General features: G+C 40.3%; 1 protein-coding gene across 2 annotated transcripts; it reads right to left on the bottom strand.

The window, feature by feature from the left end:
- Positions 1-8498: 8498 nt before the first annotated feature.
- On the bottom strand, positions 8499-26253 carry LOC122550772 (proteasome maturation protein). Of its 2 annotated transcripts, none has more exons than XM_043692016.1 (6): positions 26148-26253; positions 24745-24845; positions 21521-21581; positions 11898-11999; positions 10050-10143; positions 8499-9740 (listed from the first exon to the last, which is right to left on the bottom strand). In XM_043692016.1, the coding sequence occupies exons 1-6, from the start codon at positions 26148-26150 to the stop codon at positions 9673-9675; spliced, it is 429 nt and encodes a 142-aa protein (XP_043547951.1). In that variant the 5' UTR covers positions 26151-26253; the 3' UTR covers positions 8499-9672. The 2 variants fall into 2 exon arrangements, with proteins under 2 accessions (XP_043547951.1, XP_043547950.1); XM_043692015.1 differs by lacking the exon at positions 26148-26253 and adding an exon at positions 25685-26049.
- Positions 26254-27000: the final 747 nt, after the last annotated feature.

Below are 27000 nucleotides of genomic sequence, written 5' to 3'. Positions count from 1 at the left end.
GGCAGGGATAGAATCAGATGTGAGGGATACCATAGGAGTGGGGTATATAGTAGATGAAGTTTGTTTGTTAAGATGTGGTGAGAGACCTCACTGAGCCTCACGGTGAGAATCTCTCCAAAAAACTCAAATTACCCGGGATCATGTCTGACTAACTTGATTGAACTATTGAAGAGATAATCAGGTAATAGATGAGGGCAATTCATTCAATGTAGATTACAGGAAGATATAGCAGACTGATCAGATGTGTTGATGAGTTTCTTTCAGAAATTAAAGATTTTAAACAGGAGTGAAAATCCATTTGCATTGAGTGTGCAAAGTGAATGTAGAAGGTGTAATGAGTAAGATTGCAGATGGCAGAGCAGCATGGTGGCTCAGTGGTTAGCACTATTGCCTCAAAGCATCAGGAACCTGGGTTCGATTCCACCCTCAGGCGACTGTCTGTGTAGAGTTTGCACGTTCTCCCCGTATCTGTGTGGGTTTCCTCCCACAATCCAAAGATGTGCAGGTCAGGTGAATTTGCTGTGCTAAATTGCCAATGTGTTCAGGAATGTGTAGGTTAGGTGTATGAGTCATGGAATGGGTCTGAAAAGGTGACCAAATGACCTGTTTCCACACTGTAGGCGTTCTATTCTTCTATAAAGACATGAAAATTGGTAGTGGTATTGTTAATGAGGAGAGTGGTTTCAGGCTACAGTCTGATACTGATCAGCTGGTAAATTGGGCAGAGCAATGGCAGATGGAATTTAATGCTGATAAGTGTGAGGTGATGCATTTTGGGAGGTCTAATAAGGGAAGGATTTACACAATGAATGGTAGGTCTCTCCACCACCCTTACTAGCTCTACAGGTAGTTCTTCTATAATGCAATGGTTGTGTTCTTACATAGAACATAACAGCACAGTACAGGCCTTTCGGCCCTCGATGTTGCGCCAACCTGGGAAACCAAAGGTGAAGCCCGTCTAACCAGCTTTATTCCATTATCATCCATAGGTTTATCCAATGATCATTTAAATGCCCTTAAAGTTGGCTGGCCTATTACCTTTGCAGGTAGGGAGTTCCACGCCCTTATTACTGTCTGAGTAAAGAACCTACCTCTGACATCTGTCTTACACCTATCACCCCTCAATTTAAAGCTATGTCCCCTCATGCTAGCCATCACCATCTGAGGAAAAAGGCTCTCACTGTCCACCTTATCTAATCCTCTGATCATCTTGTATGTCTGCATTTAGTCACTTCTCAGCCTTCATCTCTCTAACGAAAACAGCCTCAAGTCCCTCAGACTTTATAAGACCTTCCCTTGATACCAGGCAACATCCTGGGAAAGCTCCTCTGCACCCGTTCCAATCGTTCCACATACTTCCTATAATACAGCGACTAGAACTGTACGCAATACTCCAAGTGCGGCCACACTAGAATTTTGTACAGCTTGCAACATAACCTCATGGCTCCGAAACCCAATCCCTCTACCAATAAAAGCTAACACACCATATGCCTTCTTAACCACTCTATCAACCTGGTGGCAACGTTCAGGGATCTATGCACATGGACACCAAGATCTCTTTGCTCATTCACACTACCAAGAATCTCACCATTAGCCAAGTACTCTGTATTCCTGTTACTCCTTCCAAACTGAATTACTTTACAGTGTTCCACATTAAACTCCATTTGCCACCTCAGTCCAGCTCTGCAGCTTATCTATGTCCCTCTGTAACCTGCAACATTCTTCTGCACTGTCCACAACTCCACCAACCTTAGTGTGATCTGCAAATTTACTAAACCATCCTTCCATGCCCTCATCCAGGTCATTTATAAAAATGACAAACAGCAGTAGCCCCAAAACAATTGCAGTACATCATTAGTAACAGAACTCCAGGATGAACATTTCCCATCAACCACCACCCTCTGTCTTCTTTCAGCTAGCCAATTTCTGATCCAAACCCCTAAATCACCCTCAATCCCATGCCTCTGTATTTTGTGCAATAGCTTACGGTGGGAACCTTATCAAATGCTTTACTGAAATCCATTTACACCACATCAAACGCTTTACCCTCGTCCACCTGTTTGGTCACCTTCTCAAAGAACTCAATAAGGTTTGTGAGGCACAGCATACCCTTCACAAAACTGTGTTGACTATCCCTAATCAACTTATTCCTTTCTGGATGATTATAAATCCTATCTCTTATAATCCTTTCCAACACTTTACCCATAACCGAAGTACAATTACCAGGGTTGTCTCTACTCTGAACAAGGGGACAACATTTGCTATCCTCCAGTCTTCTAGCACTGTTCCTGTAGATAATGATGACATAAAGATCAAAGCCAGTGGTTCTGCAATCTCCTCCTTAGTTTCCCAGAGATCCTAGAATAAATCTCATCTGTCCCAGGGGACTTATCTATTTTCACACTTTCCAGAATTGCTAACACATCCTCCTTATGAACCTCAATCCCGTCCAGTCTAATAGCCTGTATCTCAGTATTCTCCTTGACAACATTGTCTTTTTCCAGTGTGAATACTGATAAAAAAAATTCATTTAGCACCTCTCCTATCTCCTCAGACTCCACACACAACTTCCCACTACTGTTACTAATCTTACTCCAGGTATTCTTTTATTCCTGACATACCTATAGAACAGTTTACGGTTTTCCTTGAGCCTACCTGCCAAAGACTTCTCATATCCCCTCCTGGCTCTTCTTAGCTCTCTCTTTAGGTCCTTCCTGGCTAACTTGTAACTCTCGAGCACCTTAACTTCACGTCTCATCTGTACATAAGCCTCCTTCTTCTATAGAAAACTCCCAACAGGGTGACCTCTCCTTTCCTGTTTCTAACCTAAGCCCATACTACCTCAGTAGATGAGTCCTTATCAAACATCCTTTCTGCCACCATAATACTGTCCTTGACTAACAATGCCACAGCTTCCCCTCTTTTACCACTTTCCTTGTTCTTACTGAAACGTTTAAACTCCGGAACCTGCAACAACCATTCCTGTCCCTGCTCTATCCATGTCTCTGAAATGGCCACAACATCTAAGTCTCAGGTTCTAACCCATACTGCAAGTTCACCCACCTTATTCTGGATGCTCCTGGCATGGAAGTAGACACATTTCAAACCAACTTCCTGCCTGCCAGTACACACTTGCAATCTTGAAACCTTATTTATGACCTCACTACTCACAACCTCCTGTACACTAGAACTACAATTCAGTTTCCCATCCCCTGCTGAATTAGTTTAAACCCTCCCGAAGAGCATTGGCAAATTATCCCCCCAAGAAATTGGTACCCCTATTGTTCAAGTGTAGACCATCCCATTTGTAGAGGTCCCATCTCTACAATTATCCAGTTATCCAAATCCCTCCATCCTGCACCACCCCTGTAGCCAAGTGTTCAACTGCACTCTCTCCCTATTCCTCACCTAGCTAGGAGGTGGCACGGATAAGAAACTAGAGGTAACAACTCTGTTTGTTGTAGCTCCTGGCTTCCACCCTGAATTTCTGCCTTACATCCCCAACCCTTTTCCTACCAATGTCATTGGTGCCTAAGTGGACCTATGCTGCTCCCCCACTCCCCCTCCCCCTTAAGGATCCCGAAAACACGATGCAAGACTTCATGAACCCTGGCAACACACCAACCATGAGTCTCTCTTGTTCCCACAGAATCTCCTATCTGTCCCCCTAACTATGGAGTCCCCAATGACTAATACTCTACTCCTCTCCCCCTTCCCTTCTGAGACCTGTACCCCATGGCTTACCCCTGGTACGTTCCCATCCCCAACAGTATCTAAAAAGATATATTTGTTATTGAGGGGAGCGGTCACAGGGGATCCCTGCACTGTCTGCTTGTTCACTTTCCCATCTCCTTTTTCCTGTACCTGAGGTGTGACTACCTCCCTGTAACTCCTCTTAATTACCCCCTCAGCCTCCTGAATTATCCAAAGTCCATCCAGCTCTAGCTCCAGCTCCCTCACATGGTACCCAAGGAGCTGGAGTTGGGTGCACTTCCCACAGATGACATCAATGGTGACACTAGTAGTGATCCTTACCTCCCACATTCTACAGGAGGAACATTCAACTGTCCTAACATCCATTCCCATTGTTCTGAATTCCCAAAGAGACTGTTGAAAAAAACTAGTAATCTTGCCAATCCAGTGCACAGAATCTTTTTTTTTGGTTAGAGGAGGAAGATGGGTGAGAGACACTGCCTAAGTAGTATTTCGGGTAAAGCATCCACCCAAGTATACTATCTCACTTACTCAGCAGTCCCGTGGATGCTCCTGCTCCTTTTAAGAGGGTAATTCACCTTCCCAGCAGCCCCCTGGTCTTCGCTCTTGCTGCTCCCACTGCTGCTGAAAATGGAGGCAGCTGAGGTTCAAGGTGAGTCCTTTTAAGAAGGAAATTTACCTTCCCGGCAGCCCCATGGGCCTCATTTTTGCTGCTCCCAAAAATGGAGGCTGCTGACCCCTGAGACAAGTCCTTTTAAGTCCTTTTCTTGTGCAACCTCGCATTATAGAAATATCGCACTTTAAAAACGCGCTTAAAGTGTTGGCAATGTAATCGCATTACAGCCAACACACATTTTAAAAGTTCCCCCTTTAGAAACAGTGTCCCCAGTTCATCAATCATTTTACAGCATATTTAAGTTAACAAAACACACTTTATAGCAGAATAATCTGTATAGAGTGGGGTCGATCACTGTCCTGTCTATGAACATGTGCATGTTAGGGAATAATGGGATATAGTTCAATCCATATAGCAACTTATTTGCTAACCAGTTTGCCATTTGTTTCAAGAATAAGTTTGTCTGCATTAAATGTGTTACTTTTGAGTTTATTGAAAAGCCTAGTGAAAATCTGATTTCTCATGAAAAGTAATAAAGACCAACAAATTGACCTTTTTTGCTGATTCAAAAAGACATTTAGACTTTTGATATGATTTGTTGAGTAATATAGCTTGAGTTCCAGTGCATGTTTCCTGTGAGTTGCAACATACAGGAACTGACTGCATAACACCTTCACAGGCATACATTGCTGCCCCAAATTAAACACAGTTTAATAACACTGATAGTTTGTCAGTGCAAACTTTTGACGTGATTTGTTCTGCATTAACAACCAGCAGAAATTAGTCAAAAACCAGAGAAACGTAAGGAAAAGCTTTTCTTATGTGGTAGGTTATTTAGTATTGGAATGCACTATTTGAAAGCATGATGGATGCAGATTCAAAGATTAATTCCTTTCAAGGGGGAATCGGATAAATATCTGAAGAAAGGAACGGGGGGGGGGAAGTGCGTGAATGTGATTAACTTAATTGCTCTTTGAAAAAGCAAACACAGGCTCAATAAGCCACAATGCCTTCTGCAGTCAGGGTTTTAATAAGTTCTGTTGGCTGACAGCTGGTTTGCAATACATAACAATAACAACAGTGTGGGCTCAATCTCCAACATCAGACAGTGAAGGGTCTTCCGTCTCAACCTCTCTCCTCAGCTACTGTGTGATGACTCTCAGATTAAATAACCACCAATTATCTTTCTCAATTTTCCAGTAGGACTTTGGTAACTTTATCTTAATATATAAACTACTGCATGTGCAGATTCAAGAAGTTACTGTTCCAGGGAAATCATGGCCAACATTTTTAACAGTTTCATTGCCAATTACCATCAATATTTTAGCCATTCCTGATGAAGGGCTTATGCCCGAAAGGTCAACTCTGCTGCTCTTCGGATGCTGCCTGACCTGCTGTGCTTTTCCAGTGCCACATTTTTTGACAATATTCCAGCCATTGTTTTGAGATGTTTGTTCTGAACGAAGGCACCTAAATAGCTTGCACAATTTTCTTTTCTTAAAAGTAACTCAGATGTAGAGAAAATGTTGAAAACTGCAAATATTTCCTTTGGAATATTCAGTGGAATAAAGCCACAAATGAAGTACTCTGTAGTTCAGACACCACATAATAGATGTTGTGGTATTTGAGAAAGTACAGCACAGATTCACTGGAATGTTGACCAGTTTGTTAGAAAGTAGAAAGGAAGATATGAAAAATTGGGAGTGTTCACTGAATAGTATTTGGTACAGGTTTTTAAAAATTTTAAAGAGAATATATATTGTGTTCAAGTAATTGAAATGCTTAAAACAAAGGGATATGAAAACAGATTTTAAAAAGAAAAAACTTTTTAAACAATAGTAAAAGCCACTGAATTATTACGCTTTTCAAAATCAAAATGCTGGAGAAACTCAATAGATCTGACAGCATCTATGGACAGGGAAAGAGAGTGAGCATTGAGTATAATATGACTCTACTTTGGAGCTGTTTCTCTCTGCACAGATGATACTAGGCCTGCTAAGTTTCTCCAGCACTTTGTTCTTATTTCCAATTTATAGCATCTGCAGCACTTCACCCTATTGAGACCATAGTTTACACCAAAACCTTGTATTCACACAACACAATTAACAAAGTAAAACATGGCAAAGCTCTTTCTAAGAAAGAAAATTCAAATAGGTTATTGGGAAAGAAGATCAACAGCTTATTCAAGGATATTGGTTTTAAGGAATGTTGTTTTAGAAAAAAGAAATCCAGAGAGGAAATTCAGAATTTGGGTTCATTGCAGTTTATGGTATAGCCACTAATGGCATAACAGTAAAAGTTGATAATGCACAAAGTGCCAGAACTAGTGGAGCACAAATATTTTAAAGGGCTTTAGGATAGGAAATGAAAGATGAGAAGGGCTAAGTGCATAGAAGGTTTAGGTTTGCTCACTGAGCTGTAGGTATCCAGATGTTTCATTACCTGGCTAGGTAACATCATCAGTGGCGACCTCCAAGTGAAGCGAAGCTATTGTCTCCTGCTTCCTATTTATATGTTTGCCCTGGATGGGGTTTCTGGTGATGTCATTTCCTGTTCGTTTTCTGAGGGGTTGATAGATGGCATCGAGATCTGTGTGTTTATTTATGGCGTTGTGGTTGGAGTGCCAGGCCTCTAGGAATTCTCTGGCATGTCTTTGCTTAGCCTGTCCCAATATAGATGTGTTGTCCCAGTCGAAATGGTGTTTCTTTCCTCCGTGTGTAGGGCTACGAGAGAGAGATGGTCGAGTCTTTTTTGTGGCGAGCTGGTGTTCGTGTATCCTGGTGGCTAACTTTCTTCCTGTTTGTCCTACATAGTGTTTGTGGCAGTCCTTGCATGGAATTTTGTAGACGATGTTGGTTTTGTTCATGGGTTATACTGGGTCTTTTAGGTTTGTTAGTTTTTGTTTGAGAGTGTTGGTGGGTTTGTGAGCTACTAGGATTCCGAGGGGTCTTAGCACTCTAGCTGTCATTTCTGCATATAAGGTATTGAAAAGGATGAAAATTTTACAATTGAAGCATGAGGTCAACAAGCACAGATGGTGGTGAACAGGACTGGGTAGATTTAATGCCCTCAAGCTTATATGAGGGAGCAACATTGGAAGCCAGTAGAAATAAATTGGAATAGTTCAGCCTAAACATTAAAGGCTGAGTCAGTGGTCATGCCAGGTAATATTACAGAATTAGAACTGGCAGTTTTAGTGAGGGCATTATGTCATCAGAATTCATCTCAGGTTCAATTGTGACTCCAAGGCTGAAAACAGACTAGTTGCCAGGGAGAAAGAGATGGGGTTTGGTGAGGACCAAGTACAATTATGTAGAGAGACTAAAGAAACTAGGATAGCTCTTAGTACAAGAAAGATGAAGGGCATAATGCAAACAAGAGAACCATAAACAAGATTTTCTGTTGTGGTTGAAACAACACATTAATATGAAAAGGATTGTGGATGCAGATTAAGTGATGCATTTTCAAAGGGAATTGGATAAGTACTTGAAAGGAAAGGAAACTGAAAGACTCTGTGGATACAGCAGGGAAATTGATTTATTGGTCTTTCAGAAAGTTAGCACAGACATCTGTGCTGAAAAGGGGCTACTGCCATGTTGCCAATTCCACCCCAGGCCAACATCGGCAACTTCACATCATCAACTCCAAGCGATTAGAACAGTATTCACATTTTCACCTCAAAATCCATGACCCATCTCAACAATACAGTCAACAGTTTGTAATCATTATTTAATGCATTTAATGAGGTTTGGAGTACAAATACTAAGCCAATTTTCTAGGGCGCATTTTCACTGTTGTTTAAGCCTTTTAGCCTCTTCTATTTTCTCTGTGTCATGATCACTTCCTTCAGGTGAAAATTCAGACAGATCCAGAGGGGGTACATGCTCTTTAAAATGCTTTTTCAAGCAAAATTAAATAAAGTAGATATGGCCACCATAATGGCTGTTAGTAGACGGAAGAACTGTAGGTTGTTCTGGAGAGCACCCTATGTTGTAAGTTATCTATATTTACACTTATAAGTATAATATAATTTATAATAAATTTATATAACTGACATTCTCTCACACCCAACCTTCATGTGAAATATGTTGAGCAACTTACTGCTTCATACCATAACTCCTTGTAACAATTAACTACTTAAACTGAAATTAGCAAATAGTCAAATTCAAACATTTTATATCCATTTTTATTATATGAATTTTAAAAAGTACAGATTAACTGCATTTCTGCTCATAGTGACAATATTGCAAACCAAACAAACATTATCATTTGTGAAATAAACTTAAGGTGTTTGTTTATCCTCTGGTTGATGCATTTTTATATGTTTAACAAAATTAGAGATCAAAGTACATGAGTGTGAAAGTGAAGGAAGCAAAACATCTTGCAAAATCAGTAATGCTATTTTAAGTATTCCTTGACTTCCCTTTCGGACAGAATCTTTGTCAGCCTACTAATTTTCATGTTTTTATTGAACTTTAAAGATTCATGCCAGGTTAGTTTTTTTAAAAATTATGGATTCTTGAGCTTTGTTTGTCAAAATCTATATGTCTAATTGTAGCAGGTGAGTTTTCAATAAAGATACATGTTAAGAAGACAACACTCCCTAAATACGACAGTCTTGTTTACTTCGTATTCCTACCTTTAAGTCACATTGAGTGAGTGTTATCTCCCTCGATATGATTTAAAGGTTGAAATACCAAGTAAATAAGTCATGAAATAGCCATAAATCTGGATAAATTGAGCTACTTAATGATACAACCTTTTGTTGTTCAATAGGAAATAATGTTGCTGTTAAACAAAATGCATAACTAATGCAGTTTTCAACAAATAGTTGCATTGTATTTCCAGACCAAAGCATTTCACAGTCTTTGTTCTGGTATAAAATCTTTGATCTTCTGCAAACATGACTGAATGATAACAATTAAGCCCTACTGGATACTGAATGTTTTAATGACAAAAAGGTATATCTGAAATAACTGATAGCCTTAGTTCTACCTTTTTAACATCTTGGGCATACCACAAATGACAAGACATTTTAGAGTGTGCAACAAAATTGGGTTGCTATGTTCTCACACTTATGCAAATAGATTTTAAGTTACCTTTCCAGAATAATTATTTCTTAAAGACTTTGCTGATAGTTCACTTTTGTTTAATTAACAACTTAACGTTTGCCAATTTTTTTCTGATGTTGAAATCCACAGGTGTTAAATGACTCTTCATTTGGATCAGTCACTTGCTAGAAGGGTTTGTGTTTTCGATGTTCCTGAAATATTCAGAATAGCCTATTCACAGCAACAGGAAGCAATACTTGTCTCTTTAAAATATTCATTGATGTCAGTGAATTACAGTAAACCAAGTTTGTATTCCATCATAAGATGTGGTTCACCCATAACTTCACTCTGGGCTGGGTCTAAAAAGAAAAGCAAATTAAGTGACAGTTCTCACAATATCTACAATATTTCATATTAAGATTAAGGCAATAAGGATGCTTCAACATGAACTGATTATTGAATAATTTTACTGTAATTGAAATGATGAAATTATTGATGTTCAGGCATTCGATATGCTTTTCTGCTTAATGAATATCTTAATATATTTACACTAATTATTCTTTACTTTTACATAAAGCTTTAAGTTTTATTTTTATTTGTTGTACAACTATGAATTTTAGATAGTAATTAAAACAAAAAACATACTAAGCCTTAATAAAATTATTTACCATTCAATATGTCTTCAAAGCCAATGTATTCATCATTCCCTTGAAGAGTTTCCAGTGCAATGTTTGAACTAATGAGGAAAGGCAAGCGCTGTGCCTAATTGAAAGTAGAGTTACATATGGTTGACTACTGGAAAAGTATTTTGAGATAACTGTTATCCATCCAAAATGAGGGTAAGAAAACAAGCATTTTTTTAAACCATACTGCTCAAAATACTTTTGATATTTTTAATGCAATTGCATTCAAGTCCAAGCAATTCTTTAAGCATTGTAACCCATTTTGTGCAAGATATTGTCCTCTAACTGGAAATGAAATGAATAACCAGATTATTTTGATGTTAACATCTTGGCCAAAATTAAGAAAACTCTCTTTCATAGAATCCGTACAGTGTGGAAAGAGGCCATTTGGTCCATCAACTCTGTACCTACCCTCTGAAAAGCATCCACTCAAATCCAGCCCCTCACCTTATCCCCATAACCCTGCATTTTCGCATGGCTAACCTACACAGTCATGGACATGACAGAGTAATTTAGTGCGGTCAATAGACCTAACCTGCACATCTTTGGAATGTGGGAGAAAACTGGAACACTCAGAAACCCACACAAATATGGGGAGTACTTGAAAACTGCATAGTCACCCAAGGCTGGAATCGAACCCAGTGCTGTGAGGCAGCTGTGCTAACCACTGAGCCACCATGCTGCTTTCTCCTTACAAACAGTACTATTGGGTCTTTAGAACATGCCTGAACAATATGAAGGGTTTTTGTATAATGTTTCACAAAAAGAATAATATTTCTAAGGCACAGCATGTTCAGGGTAGCTCAATGTACTCAAGTAATGAATCTTGTACCCGCAAGTTATGATTAACAGCTTAGTCTACCACAAGGAGTTGGAAGGGACTTTCTGATTATTTACTCAATGAATAAACTTCTTTTGACATCATCACATAATGCACAACTACGGACATATTATTTGGAAAGTCCTCTCTGTTGGATGATTCAAAATTATTCTCTAGGTTTCATATTTAATTTATATCTCTTACATCATTGGTCTAGCAAGCCTACTTCTGAGAGGTAATGATACAGAACAAAAAGTGAATAGGTCACAAATTAAATTCAGAAAATTTGTCAATGTGCAGAAGAGTACCAAAAATCTCAACTAGTCATTGAAGGGATTCTTAGTCAGTCTGATGTAATATAAACCCAGCTCCACACTAAATGGTCAGAAGGCACCTCAGATATGCCTGCCCTGCATATTTTAATTTTTAACTAGCAGTGGAAACCTGAACTAAAGTCAATAGAGTAATGACCTATTCAAACATCCACAGTGTCAAAAAGAAAATAGCAACACCTGATATCGGTAGACAGAAATAACTTGAAACACTTGCTGCACTCTCTGCTGAAAAACAGCTTAGAGAGCCAGATGAGGATGCAACTAATGTATCAAATACACACTATTCTTAAACAGACAAACATCCGTACTCTTCTACAGAATAATACAGATGACTATTTAGGTCAGTTTTTGGTGACTTTCTGTCTTGTGATTGTCTTTCATTTCTCTCATGCTTTAAGATTGTTAATATTACTTCAATCACGTAATCACATTCTATTTTCCTTGCAAAGAAACATAAGCTAGTAAAAAAACTAATCTATAGGTGACATTATTAGTGATGTACATGCAAATTCTGAATTCAACTGCAGGTGAATTTGAACATATATAGTAAGCCTTCAGTGTTCCTGCTTTCAGAAAGAGTATCAGGACTAGCCTACCCATGCACTATTCCTGTAAACTAATAAAAACCCATAATGCAATTATTTTTAATAGAGAAAGTGATCAAACAGACCAGCTTACCTGTTTTACTGCTTTGCATTCCATTTGCAACTTTAGTGGAGCATGCAGTCCTTGAATATTTCTCAATGTAGCAAAATTCATTTTGTCTTGATTGAGCCGAAACTGAATACAAAAAATACATTAATATTTCTCAAACTGTGAAGTCAAAATTTTCTGAATTTAAATTCATGCTTTCAATAAGCTACTCCTGTTCAACTAGATTTTTTAAGTTATAAAACATACATACATATATTCAAGGTTTGTGCAAAGATTTGTAGCTCAGATGCCAGTTGTCATGGCTGTGGGTATGTTTGCTGAGCTAGGAAGTTGATTTGCAGACGTTTCATCCCCTGTCTAGGGGACATATTCAGTGCTTTGGAGCCTCCTGTGAAGCGCAGCTATACTTTGTCTTCTGGAACTTATTTGTTTAGTTTTTGCTGCTCCTGGTTACCGGTTCCAGTTGTTTGCTCCAGTCTTTGCATGGAATCTTGTAAATTACAATCATAGGACAAGCTAAACAGCGGACAGCCAGAGAATTCCTAGAAGTATGACATTCATCCATGGACTCTACCAACAAGCACAATGATCTAGACCCAATATACTGGCTACTACAGCAAAACCGGAACCAGCAAATGGAAGCATCAGAAACGACCTTTTCGAGTTCGGACAGCGGGAGCAGAAAACGGAAGAAGTGGCACCTGCTGGGAAAGTAAGTGATTGTTTATTTTTTAAAGTGGGTGAGATCTAAACCCGAGACCCTACACCAGAGGGGTTTCCTCCCACCCATCTCCTCTAACCTTAATAAGAGTCTGTAGACTTGCTATGTTTTTCAGTTTTTCTCTTCCTTGTTTAGTCCTGTGTGGGCTTTCAGAGTAGCGGGGTACAAATGATAGGGCAGTTGCACGTTCCTCCCCCAGAACATGGCAGATGAAAGACATGACTCATGTCTCTGCTGGCCATATCTGCAGCAAGTGCACCCAACTCCAGCTCCTTGAAAACAGAGTTCGGGAACTGGAGTTGGATGAACTGCAGATCATCTGGGAGGTTGAGGGGGAAATTGAGAGGATGTACAGGGAGGTGGTCACTCCTCAGACTCAGGATAAGGACAGCTGGCTTACAGTCAGGGGGCAGAAGGAGAACTGACAGACAGAGCAGGGATCCCCTGTGGCTGTTCCCCTCAGCAAAAGTATACCGCTTTGGATACTGCTGGTGGGGACAGCCTACCAAGGGAAAGCCATGGTTGTCAGGTCTCTGGCACTGAGTCTAGCACTGTGGCTCAGAAGGGAAATGGGGGAGAATAGAAAAGGGCTAGTGCTAGGGGACTCAATAGTTAGACCGATTTTGTGGTCAGGAACGGGACTCCCGGAAAGTATGTTGCCTCCCAGATGCCAGGGTCCAGGATGTCGCCGATTGAGTTTACAAGATTCTGAAGCAGGAGTGAGCAGCCAGAAATCGCGGTACATATTGGCACCAATGACTTAGCCTGGAAAGGATTGAGCATCTGAAAAGTGACTACAGAGAGCTAGGATGGAAGCTGAAGAGCAGGATAAGTAGAGTAGTATTCTCAGGTCTGCTACCAGGGCCACAAGACAGTGAGGTGGGGAATAGTCAGCAAGTGCAGCTTAACACATGGCTGCGTGGCTAGTGCAGGAGGGAGGGCTTCAGATACTTAGACCATTAAGATGCCTTAGGGGAAGGTGAGACCTGTACATGAAAGATGGGTTGCACCTGAACTGGAGGGGTACAAATGTCCTGGGTGGGAGACTTGCTCGAATGGTTTGGAAGGGTTTAAACTAGTTTGGCAGGGGGTGGGAACCAGAGTTACACATCTGAGCAGGGGGTAGTTGTAGATGAGGCAGTGATAGGATGTATTGAATCTATCGTGATTGTTTTGTATGTGATGGAACAAAAGGATCGGTTAAAGTGTGCCAGCTTTAATGTAAGGAGTGTCAGAAATAAGAGTGATGAACTTAGAGCATGGATCAGTACTTGGGACTAAGATGTTGTAGCCATAATGGAGACTTGGGTTTCACAGGAACAGTTACTAGAAGTTCCAGGGTTTAGAACATTTTAAAAAAACAGGGAGGGGAAAAAAAGGAGTGGGGTGTAGCATTGCTAATCAGAGAGTGCATCACAGCTACAGAAATGAAGGATGTCGAGGAAGGCTTGTCTACTGAATCATTATGGGTGGAAGTTAGGAACAGCAAGGGAGCAGCTACCTCATTGGGAGGTCTTCTACAGACCCCCAAATAGCAGTAGGGAGATCAAATAATTCATAGGCCAGCAGATTTTGGAAAAATGCAGAGGTAACAGGGTTGTTGTTATGGGTGGCTTCAACTTTCCCAAATATTGACTGGAATCTCCATGCTGCAGATGGTTTGGATGGAGCCACTTTTGTCAGGTGTTCAGGAGGATTTCCTTACTCAGTATGTGGACAGGCTGACAAATGGACAGGTCATTTTGGATTTGGTGCTCAGCAATGAGCCAGGATAGATGTCAGATCTCGCAGTGGGAGAACATTTTGTTGGCAGTGACCACAACTGCCTCACATTTACCATAGCAATGGAGAGGGAAAGACGCAGTTACCATGGGAAAATATTTAATTGGGGAAAAGGAAATTATGAAGCTATGAGACAGGAGTTTGGAAGTACAGATTGGAAGCAATTGTTCCACAGAAAGGACACAACAGACATGTGAAGACCGTTTAAGGAGCAGTTGTTGCGAGTGATGCATCAATTTATTCCTCTGAGACAGGCAAAATGGGAAGGTTAAGGAGCCTTGGGTGATGAGAACAGAGGAGCTTCTCATCAAAAAGAAGGCAGAGTGGAGGAAGTAAGGGTCTAGCACACACCTTTAGAGGATTACAGGCTTGTGAGGAAGGAGCTCAAAAATGGACTGAGGAGATCCAGGAGGGGGCACGAAAAAGGCTTGGCAGGATGGATTAGGGAGAAGCCAAAGGTATTTTACTCATACGTGAGGAATAAGAGAATAATCAGGGAAAAGGTAGGCAGGGATAGCAGAGGGAACTTGTGTGTGGAGTCTGAGCAGATAGGGGAAGCCCTAAATGAGTTTTTTGCTTCGGTTTTCACTAAGGAAAGGGACTTTTTGTGAATGAGAACTTTGTGGAGCAAGCTTGAACAGATCAAGCTTGAGGAAGTTGATGTGCAGAAAATTTTGGCAAACATTAAGATTGATAAGTCCCCAGGGCCAGACCAGATTTATCACAGGTTCCTCCGGGAAGCGAGAAAGAAGGTTGCTAAGCTGCTGGTGAAGATCTTTGCTTCCTCATTCTCACAGGGATCGTACTGGAGGATCGGAGGGAGGCAAATGTTGCTCCCCTTTTCAAGAAGGGCAATAGGGAAATCCCTGGCAATTACAGACCAGTCAGTGATACATCTGTGGTCAGCAAAGTTTGGCAAAGAATTCTGAAGGATAGGATTTATGACAATTTGGAAAAGTATAGCGTGATTAAAAGCAGTCAGCCTGGCTTTGTGAGGGACAGGTCATGCCTCACAAATCTTATTGAGTTCTTTGAGGAGGTGACGATATACGTTGAGCAGTGGACATGGTGTGCAGCAAGGCATTTGATAAGGCTCCCCACGGTAGGCTCATAAAGTCAGGAGGTATGCGATACAACAAGATTTGGCTCTTTGGATTCAGAATTGGTTGGCTGACAGAAAGTAGAGAGTGGTTGTTGATGAAAAGTATTCTGCCTGGAGGTCAGTAGTGAGTGGCGTCCCAAACGGCTCTGTTCTTGGGCCTCTGCTCTTTGTAGTTTTTATAAATGACTTGGATGAGGAGGTTGTGGGGCAGGTTAGTAGGTTTGCTGATGACACAAAGATTGGATGTGCCATTGATAGTATCGAGAGCTTTTGCAGGCTGCAGCTTGACATTGACAGGATGCAGAGCTGGGCTGAGAAATGGTAGATGGAGTTCAATCTAGATAAAAGGGAAGTGATGCATTTTGGAAGGTTGAATTTGAATGCTGAATATAGGATTAAAGGCAGCGTGGAGGAACAGAGGGATCTGGGTGTTCAAGTGCACAGATCCCTCAAGTTGCCACCCAAGTGGATAGGGTTGTTAAGAATGAATATGGTGTTTTGGCTTTCATTAACAGGGGGGTTGACCTTAAGAACTGTGAGGTTTTGCTGCAGCTCTACAAAACCCTGGAGAGTCCACACTTGGAATATTGTGTCCAGTTCTGGTCACCCTATTATAGGAAAAATGGTGCAAAGGAAGTTTACCAGAATGCTGCCACGACTGGAGGGCTTGTCTTATGAGGACAGGTTGACTGTTCTCTCTGGAGAGGAAGAGAGGTGACCTGATTGAGGTGTACAAGGTAATGAGAGGCCTGGATAGAGTCGATAGCCAGAGATTTTTGCCCAGGGCAGGACTGACTGCCACGAGGGGTCATAGTTTTGGTGTTAGAAGGAAGGTATAGAGGAGACGTCAGAGGTAGGTTCTTGATGCAAAGAATTGAGAGTGAATGGAATGCATTGCCAGCGGTGGTGGTGGAAGCAGAGTCATTAGGGACTTTTAAGTGACTTTAGTCTTTAGTACAAGAGGGTTGGAATACAAGAGCAACAATCTTGCTACAATTGTTCAAAGTTTTACTGAAATCACATGGAGCACTGTGTACAACTTTGTGCATTGTATTGCAGAATATACCTGCCTTAGAGGGAGTAGTACTGAAGTTTCACTAGAATGAACCTTTTGATCTGTTTGAACAGATATTTTTGAGAGGCGGTTTCCCTTAGATGCACAACTAGAGCCGGTATGCAGTGTTTCAGGATATCCACAGGGTTCGGTTCTGGGTCCTCTTTTGTTTATATAAATTATTTGGATGAGAATATAGAAAGCATTTTAGTAAGGTTGCAGACAACAACAAAATTAGTGGCAAATTAGACAGTGAGGAAGGTTTTCTAAGACTATAAAGGGATCTTGATCAAATAGGTTAATGGACTAAAAAATGGCAGATGCAGTTCAATTTGGATAAATGCAAGGGTAGGGCTTATACAACCAATGGTAGGTCTTTGGGTAGTGTTGTAGCACAGAGTGACCTAGGGATTTAGGTACATAATTCTTTCAAGTTTGCATTACATATAGGGTGGTTAAAAAGGCGTTTCACCTGCTTGCCTTCATTGCGCAGTCCATAGGAGTTGGGAAGTCATGTTGATGTTGTACAGGACATTGGTGAGGCCCCTTCTGGAATATTGTGTCCAGTTATGATCACCCAGTTATAGGAAGGATATTATTAAGCTGGAGAGGGTTCAGAGGAGACTTACCAGGACGTTGCTGGGTGTGGAAAGTTTGAATTATAAAGGAAGGCTAGATAGGTTGCAACTTTTTTCACTGGAGCATAGGAGGTTGAGAGGTGACTTGATTGAAGCTTTTAACATAATGAGGAGTATGGATAGAGTTAATGATAGTTGCCTTTTCCCTAGGAAATGGGATTGCAAGACTAAGGGGCACATTTCAAGGTGATAGGAGAAAGAGTTTAAAAAAAAATGAAGGGCAACTGTTTTAAGCAGAGGGTAGTTTATGTGTGGAATGAACTGCCTGAGGAAGTGGTGGATGTGGATACAATTACAATGTTTACAAGACATTTACAAACATGCATAGTAAATGTTTGGAGTGATATGGGCCAGGAGCAGGCAGGTGAGCCTAGTATAGTTTAGGATAATGTTTGGCATGGATTGGTTGGACTGAAGGATCTGTTTTTGTGCAGCATGACTCTAAAGGAAGCCTTTTGGATTAGGATAAAGAGAAACTGCTTCACTCAAAGCGTGGTGAATATTCAGAATTTTGTGTCTAAGAAAGCTGATAATGTTCAGAGTACAGTGGAGGTAGGGTCACAGTACAGAAGGAAGATGTTTAGCCAATCAAGATACCAACTCTCTGTCGAATAATCCAATCTGTCCCATTTCCCTGAACTATTCTTGTAGCCCTGGAAGTATATTTCCCTTTAGTGCCTAAATAATCATTCATCTCCCATGATATCATCAGCGTAGATAACACGTTCCTTATCGTTACCATTTGTTGCATAAAAACACTGCACTTCATTAACTCCCGGTACTCTGGCTCAAAATCTTTATTTCATCCTTGCGCTGTAACTTGTAATATATCATTCTAAGTTTAGGTTTATGGATTTTGAATTAGCAACTGGTAGGATTTTGATGTTACGGTAGGATTTTGATGTTACTGAAGTTAATAATTAATTTGACTAAAGAATTTCTGTCATCCTGGTGATTTGTTAAAAACGTTTTTGAGGACTGTCTTTAGAATGAATGGGTATCGTGAACCACTAATGTACTTTTAGTTTATGTTAAACTGTTTTGTGACCAAACAATGTAAATAATGGTTAATTATTAAAGTTTATTAAAGGTTTATCAGACTAGTCTTTTAAAGGGCAGGGGAATGCCCAAAGCTTCGACTGGGAAACTTTCAGGTTCCAATTTTTACTTTGAGTAAAGTAGGTGTGTGAAGTCCTTGGAATAAAATGACTATGTGGAATCATGTTCCTGAGAGGGGAAGGATATATGGTGAACTAGGTTATACTAGTGAGGTATTATTGTTAGTCCCAGACAAGCAGTGTTGGGATAAAACCCTGAAGAGGTTACTTAAAAAGCACAGCACAATTAAGCAAATATGTGATAACTCCAGGAAGGTTGAAATCACACGTGACTTAAACCTACTGACGTTTTAGTTAAAGGATTCTGGTTAGAGTATGATAAAAGTGGTGGTTGGGTAGCATACCAGGGATGTATTTTGAGTACTATTTAAATACTATCATTTTTTTCTTTTAATTTATAAACGAATGTTTTGGGATTAATAGGATTATACTTTCACCATGTGTTTAAAAATCTTTTGAATTTGTATGCGGTTTAGTTTATTCTATTTTATCTTCATTATTTTTACTAATAAACTTGTCTTTTATCAGTATAAAAATAACTGGAGCATTGCATGCTACTTTTCAGCAAACAAATCAAACCATGATCTATCAAGCCAGGTTTCTGTCCAGGATTTGACTTGTCTGGTGTTAACATCAGCAGGAATCATAATACTTTTACCATCAGCTAGCAGAAAGAGCTTTCTTTTGACTATCTTATCTTTAGAAGATCATTTTTTTTAATTCTGGGAATGAAAGAATATAGAGATCAAGAAAGAAAGTGGAGTTGATGTCCAAGATCAGCTATGGTTATATTAAATTTTGCAGCTGCCTTGAGGGGCTCTGTGTTTGACAACTGTTTCTATTTATTAAGCTCTTATGACACAGGCTTGTTTCAGGAAAATGTTGTGAGACTGAGGTAGAAGTTTGTTGCATTGCTTCTGCAATATTCTGCATTGGACTGTGCTTCAATGCCAGAGAAAGCAAAAGAACAGTGCATCTATCATGCATTAAGTTTTAACATTTCCATAACAAATCCTCAACTCTACTCTCTGTTTGTTAATCCTTGCACACGTTCCATCATCAGTCTTTGATCAGAGAAATAAAGAAAATGGGAATTGTGCAGAAAACTGGAGGTGAACACCACCCAAAATCTTTGGATGCTGCCTGAACTGCTGTGCTCTTCCAGCACCACTGATCCAGAACCTGGTTTCCAGCATCTGCAGTCATTGTTTTTACCACCCAAAATCTTGTTGAGTGTCTGAGAAGCCATGAAGGGCCAAATGGCCTATACCTGCTCCTTTAATTTTTTTCAATGGCCTGCAAGACTTCAAGCACACATCGCAGCATTACAAAGCATCAAAGGAATTGATGTATACGTGAACATAGAAAGCATTTCTAAGAGGCAGAAGGTCAGGGAGATTTTTAATACATTTCTAAATAAAAGTGTTTCCACCCACTGTGTACATATAATCATCCCCTTTTCAAGACAGTTAACACAACTCCTCTGTTGCTTGTAATTTTCTACTACAGCAGGCAGCATTTGCACTTCTACCAAGTAATTTTTTAAAAAAAGTTCAACAACAACCCAGAGTAGGAGTCACTGATTACCAAAAAGGGCTCTACAGCCAATTCTAGCAAATCCAGTTCTTAATCTCAGAATTTATTAAAAGTGAAACGATGACCTAGTGGTATTATCGCTGGACCCTTAATCCAAAGATACAGCTGATGCTCTGGGGACCTATGTTCAAATCCTGCCAAGGCAGAAGGTAGAATTTAAGTTCAATAAAAATCTGGAATTAAGAGTCCATTGTCAATTGTTGAAAAAACCCATCTGGTTCACTCATGTCCTTTAGGGAAGGAAACTGCCATCCTTATCTGGTCTGGCCTACATGTGACTCCAGACCACAGCAATGTGGTTGACTCTTAACTGTCCTCTTGGATGGGCAATAAATACTGGCCCAGCCAATGATGCCCTCATCCCATGAATGAACAATTAAAAAGCATACAGCACAGGCAGTGATTATTTGACCATTCTTGCTCCAGTCCACAACCTTCTCCCCCTAGCACTGCAATTTTTCTTTCAGATAATAATGCAATTCTTCAATGCCTCAATTGAACCTGCCTCCACTAAATTATAAGATAACATATTGCAAATCCCAATGACTCACTACATGGAAGTTTCTCATATCTCCACTTCCTCTTTTGTCAAATATTTTAAACCTATGCCCACTGATTTCAATTTTTCCACCAATGAGAACAATTTTCTTCTACCTGCTCTGTCAAGACCCCAATGATTCTAATCAGGGATTAAGCATAGGAATTTCCCACTGTCTGTCTGAGATATTGTCTTTATTTCTCATCCACTGAAACATGATCATCATCAACACCAAAGTCCATCATTGGAAATGCAAATATACAGCTTCAACTTGATGAGGGAAACTAAATCATTGATTTCAAGCCAACATTTTTAAATTGGTAATTTTCCAAATTTACTGTCTCTTACTTAATTGTATAACCACAACGCTAATTTGTATTAGATAAAAACTTTTTCTCCATACATTAACTGAATGACCACTGAGGTAATGATCAGAGGTTTAGGACTGAATGCCAAATATCAGTGGGCATGGGCCATGCCAAAACGTTTAGTAATTAAAGTTTGAAATGGGCTATAATTTTATTTTTCAATTGCAAATTCTTAACTAGATGGCTGTTTTACACGTGAACTTTGGCCTTGAAGGTTTTTTTTTTGACTATGAGGAAGTATGACACTAATATTTAAATACCTTGCATGCCTAAACAAAAAGTTGAAATAAACTGTTCACATTTCTTCTCACTGAACTGTTGACCCAGACCTCATGAGGCTCTCACCCATGCACTTTTGAGCATGCATCACAGCAATCCTGAAGAAGGGCTTATGCCCGAAACGTCGATTCTCCTGTTCCTTGGATGCTGCCTGACCTGCTGCGTTTTCCAGCAACACATTTTCAGCTCACAGCAATAAAAAGCAAGAACAGGAAGCACAACCATTTTCCTCTCAAGCCCAAATGCATTCAAACTAAGCAAAGCACCCCAACTGCTGTCCTCACAGATCAGTAAACTGAATAAGCAGCAATGAAGTCTGGGAGCTAACGATCTCTGTGACACGGCATCACACTGTACCATGCTTATACAGTACTTACTATACCATTGAGGAAAATAAATATATACCGCATTAAAATGATTTTAAGTAAAACATAGAAGTGTCTGGACTTACATTGTTTTCCAAAATTTCCAGGGGATGACTTGGCAAAAGTTCAGACTTAACATTGGAGAATCTTAAAGACAAAAAAAATTGAACTTATTTTAAGGACTGTAATCACAATTTACATGTTATTTGATGCTTGATGGATTCTGACTTAGTAGCAGGTTGTGTTTCTAATTGTTAAGTCTTTAATCCTCGCTAACTTTTATGCTTCCTAACATATTCTCCCATTTGAAGGTAAAATGTCACTGTAGTCTTACCAAACCATAAGGCTGCTCTCTCATTAGTGATAGACAACTAGTGGTGGTTTAACTTGAGGCTCACCACACCTCAGGCGAGGGGCGAGGTTGAAAAGGAGAATGTTTGATGGTATGGAAACTGAACTCATGCTCTGCATTGCAAATCAGCCATCTAGCCAACTGAGCTAACTGACCACCCACCCCACCCCCTCCCCCCATATTTGTAGGTTTACCAACATTCAAAAGAACCAGAGGTTTCTTCAAATCTATTGCTAAAAAAAATTCACTATTTAATAATGTTCTGCTGAATCTTATGTGCTAATGTTTGGACATAATCACAGGAGTAATATTCTGATTCTGAAGAGGATCTGATATACATTCGCTCAAATTTAGTTCCTTAATCCAATGTTTCTATACTTTTCCCACTATGACCCCCATTTTAAGGCTTGAAAAATGTTGCAATCCCTTGACAGCAATGAGGATGCAGGAGAATACCTATTAGAGCAGGCAGAAGGGGAATTGCTGCCTTGGAGTTTGACGGCCTAAACTTTTACCTCCACTTTGGGAAGCCCTGGCATTAAGTGTTTTTATTTCCTTCAGTATAGAAGTCATTGAAATTTAATTACATGCTCTAAGAATATGGTGGGACAAGTTCAAAGGACTAAATAGTCCACTCTTTTTTAACCTTACTAAAACATGAACTAGTCACCCAGAACATTAAAAATGATTAAGATATCAAATGAATAATTGAAAATGTAGGTTTTTAATCTTATCAACAAATCTGTAACACAAATGTGTAACTATAAATACTGATTGCCTATCCCATTTCCAGGAACCACTAATTAATTTTCCAGAGTAAGCATTCATTGTTTATTTCTGCAGAACTGATGTTTTTGGCTCCACAACCAGGAAAGACAAAGTACTAAAATTTGATTCTTTGAATAACAAAATAGTTTCACGTACAATTAACATCCTCTGTTCCAGTTAACTGTTTTACAAAATTACAATCCATCCAACGAAGGTATACTTTGCCGAAACGAGGATACCAAAATATTAAGGCATTAGTATATTAAAAGAAATTCTGATCTGCTGCTTGTTTCTGATCTCATTTCTGTTACGAGGGGTCACATTTCAATTTTTCCCCTGATCACATTTGCTGTCTTGCTTTGATCTGGTAACTGGGGGCTGTAGCATTGAATGATGAGTCTTCACCATCCCAGCTTTTCTATTTTTCATGGAGTTGGCCATTTTCACGATCACTCGAATCCCCGCTCAATTCCCCACTGGTTCCTGTTCCCTGTCTTGGTCATTAGCTGGCACCGACAGCACATATTTGGCCCCTGTTCTCAGTACTTCTAAGTACTGGCATTGGAAAAAACTGGAAGGAAAATTCCTGAATAATCACAGAAATTCAGAATTTAAGGCAATGGCACGATACAACACATTTTTTGATGCAGTCTTTGGTAGGCTGGACTGCAGCTCCCAAGCCATTTGAAGGACAATCCTGTTTGATTGCATTACATGTCAAGCCTCTCTGTAGAATTACAAGTGCATTTCTTTAGAGCAGAAAATGTTTTGTAGGCCCCTGATGTTAAAACATCAGGAATAAAACTAGTCAGGAGTGGACTAGAGTACTTGGCTGGATCATTACCACTGCAACACTCAAAAGCTTGAAACCATCTAGGCTAAGGCAATCTGCATATCAGACGCTTGATCCATTTGCCTAAACCCTCACCCCTCTGCCACCAATAAACCAGCATTTTAGTGTGTACTATTTACAAAATGTCGTGAATCAACTTGCCAAGACTTCCTTGACAACATGTCCCAAACCAGAGAGTCCAAAATTCAGAAGGAAAAGGATGCTGTGAAATGAACACTGCTGCCTTCAAAGACCTATACTCAATGTCTGTTAAGTTCCCCACAATCTCAATCAGTAAACATCCTTTCATCATTGGGTCAAAATCCTGGAACTTCCTACCATACAGCATTCTGAGAAGTGGCTCACTAGCATTTTCTCAGAAACTAAGAATAGGCAGTTTTAAAAATTGCCTTTTCAGTAGCATATGCTTCAAGGACTATTTCAAAACTTTATTTTGGGAGAAATGGAGGGAAGCACACCTGGTGAATATAACTTTGTGATAAGATAAAAACAAAATATTTGTGACATAGTCAGTTGAGGATATGACTGAGACTTCACGGAGGTTAAATGTCTGTAAAGGATATTGATGGGAAAAAGGGTTGAATCTTTCTTTGCACTGTTTGCCACAGTTTTGCATTTTTCCTTGGCAGCCTCATGAGAATATATTCAGTGACTGACTACAAAAGTAACCAAATTACAAAAATAAAAAACTTAGGCTTATCATGACAGGTTTCACGCATATCTGACTGGTCCAGTATTAGTATCATTTGGATTATCACAGAGGAATCACAAAACACCCATTATAAGGACAATACTGTCATAAATGTTACACTGAACACATCACTTTTTTCTCATGCTTTTAAGACAATACTGTTTCAAAGTCTGACACTTATTGTTGGGAAGCAAAACATCAAAACAATATAAATCCAAAGGATAAATAAGTTGTTTTGGACACTAATTGGAGCAGACTGGTTTGGGACTGCAGAGTAAAGGAAGTTTGCCAGCTCCAACAGCAATCACTGATACAGAAAGCACACTCATCAATTCAGTCATTTCATAACAGCAGTATAGTATAAAGGAAAGCTTGAATTGGTTCTGATTAATAAACTCTATGTTCACCCTACAGAGTAACGGTTTGTCCCCATATCATAAAAACAGAATAAAGTGGCAAAGAACAAGAACATGTAGTAATGGGATAACCTGAAAATAACTATCTAAATAGTTAATGAACGGGCTATCTTACCACACAGTTAATTGCTTCCAAACACATGACTACCTCATACTGTAACTGAGCAACTTCAACATTATTCAGCAATAACTTTGGCAATCAGTAGCTACTCAAGATATACAGCACTTACCCCCGACGCAATGTATCATGCACACCATAGGGTCCTGCATTAGGAGCTAGTTCACCAACAGGAACACTGTCCTTCAACTGAGATTTAAGTCCTCTGGAATACTGTAAGAAACAATATTGCAAATGCTTAAAATGTAACATAGTTTATAATCAGAAGAGTGAAATGTTATGTGGTACTGTTCAATCTTCAGATGGGGCTCTCCTTTCTTTATATGTTATATGCACAAAATGCAAGATTATTGGCTAGATCAGCATTCATTACACATTCCAAATTGTGATGACAAAGGTGAGTTGTCTTCTTGAACCACTGCAGTCCATGTGCTGTAGGTAGACCCACAGCACTATTAGGAAGGGACTTTCAAGATTTTGACCCAGTGAAGGAATAGTGATAAAGATCCAAAGTTGCTAATGTACAGATTCTGAACCTTAAACAACTGGAATATGGCACCTGACATGGTAAGTAGAGCCTGCTGCTCTCATTACTTGTCACAAAGTTCTATCTATTCATGCCCCAAATCTTAGGATGTCATACACAACAGATCATGAAAGATTTTGAACAGGTTGACTGTGACTACCTTAACTCATAGAATACCTATTGTGGAAGCAGACCAGTCCATTGAGTCCACCCTCACCCTCCAAAGAGCATCGCACCCAGACTCACCCCCTACCCTATGCAGACAACCCTGCATTTCCCATAGGCTAAAGTGAGGATTGCAGATGCTAGAGATTAGAGTCAAGATTAGAGTGGTGCTGGAAAAGCACAACAGGTCAGGTTCGGATGCTGCCTAACCTGCTGTGCTTTTCCAGCACCACTCTAATCTTGACTCTGCATTTCCCATAGCTAGCCAGTCTATCCCGGGTCATTGTGGGCAATGGCCATTCTAACTAAGCTGGATATCTTTGGCCTGTGGGGGGTAACCCACGCAGAGTCTCAAAAGTACCAAATTGGCTGCACAGTATCTCGACAGCCTGAAAGGTGTTGTGTACATGAGATCTCCCCGATGCTACACACAAGAGCACGGGACAGAGCGGATCTGCTGAACCCGACAGGAAGTGAAACAAAAACGATGAAGCCGTGCCCACGACACTTTAATACGGCGCTGTATGAAGGGGAGCGCTCTCGGGGCACCACTGGAAGAGGAGCGGTGAGGTGAATGATAGCGTCTGACGGGACTCCCGGGCCTGGCTCCTTCTCCCGGGCCTGGCTCCTTCTCCCGGGCCTGGCTCTGTGCGAGCAGGCCTAGGGCCTGCAGTCGGCCCGGAGCCGGTGACTCATCAGAATGTAAACCGGCATCAGTCAGTCCCGACAGGCCGCTGTCCCTATCCCTGTCCCTGGCCCAGGCCCAGGCCCAGGCCCAGGCCCAATCCCAGTAAAACGTGTCTGTGTCCAACGAAGCCCCTCACCATCTCCGCTCACAGCCCGATTTTTCACCCTCCGTCCCGGCTCAGCGACAACTTCCACCCTCGTGACCTGCTCAGAATGTCGTCACTTCCTGCGGCTGTGCTGAGTGCAGGGTCAGTCAGAGCCGTTGTGGTAGTGTCCCTCCCTCTGACCCCGGACACCCGGGTACATGTCCCATCTCTTCAAGAGGTGTGTGATCTCTGAACTAAACTCAAACAAAAGAACTGCGGATGCTGGACTTGAAACAGAAATTGCTGGTGAAACTCAGCAGGCTTGGCAGCATCTTCAGTAAGAAAGCACAGTGAACGTCTTCATTGATTCTTCTTCAATGCATCTCAAGATTAGTGAAAGTCTTGATTTTATTTTGAGAGAAAATATCTCAAGAGGCGCACAGCCTTTAGTCTCAAATTCAAATACCAGACATCAACACACCATTCCCATCAAGGGGAAAATTGCCAAGTATCTCTCTTCCACTGCTAATCAAAGAAAAAATAAGTGCTATAAAGAAAAGGAGAACCCAATGGTTTCATTCAAACATTACGACCAATTTAGATCACTCACTCAATAAATTGTATTTCTGTAGCACTGTTAACTTCATTAAAGCTGTGCCAAGGTGCTTCACAGAGAGTAAATCAGACCAGAAAGTTACACTGAACCAACAATGAGACAGTCGGAAGGTAAGAGGTGGGTTTTTTTTAAAGGAGGAGAGATGCAGATGCGGAGAACTCCAAAGAGGGAACTGCTCCTGAATATTATGAGAGACAAAAGATTTATTTTCAGAACAACAATTTCCAAACTGCAAACAGTTAAAGACATCTCCAGATGATACCAGGGAAAATCATCTAACACATTTTA

This window comes from Chiloscyllium plagiosum, chromosome 6 (assembly GCF_004010195.1).
Source record: "Chiloscyllium plagiosum isolate BGI_BamShark_2017 chromosome 6, ASM401019v2, whole genome shotgun sequence".
Lineage (NCBI taxonomy): Eukaryota > Metazoa > Chordata > Chondrichthyes > Orectolobiformes > Hemiscylliidae > Chiloscyllium > Chiloscyllium plagiosum.
Note: the sequence above shows the minus strand (reverse complement) of the source record. Positions and strands in the feature narration are given on the sequence as shown.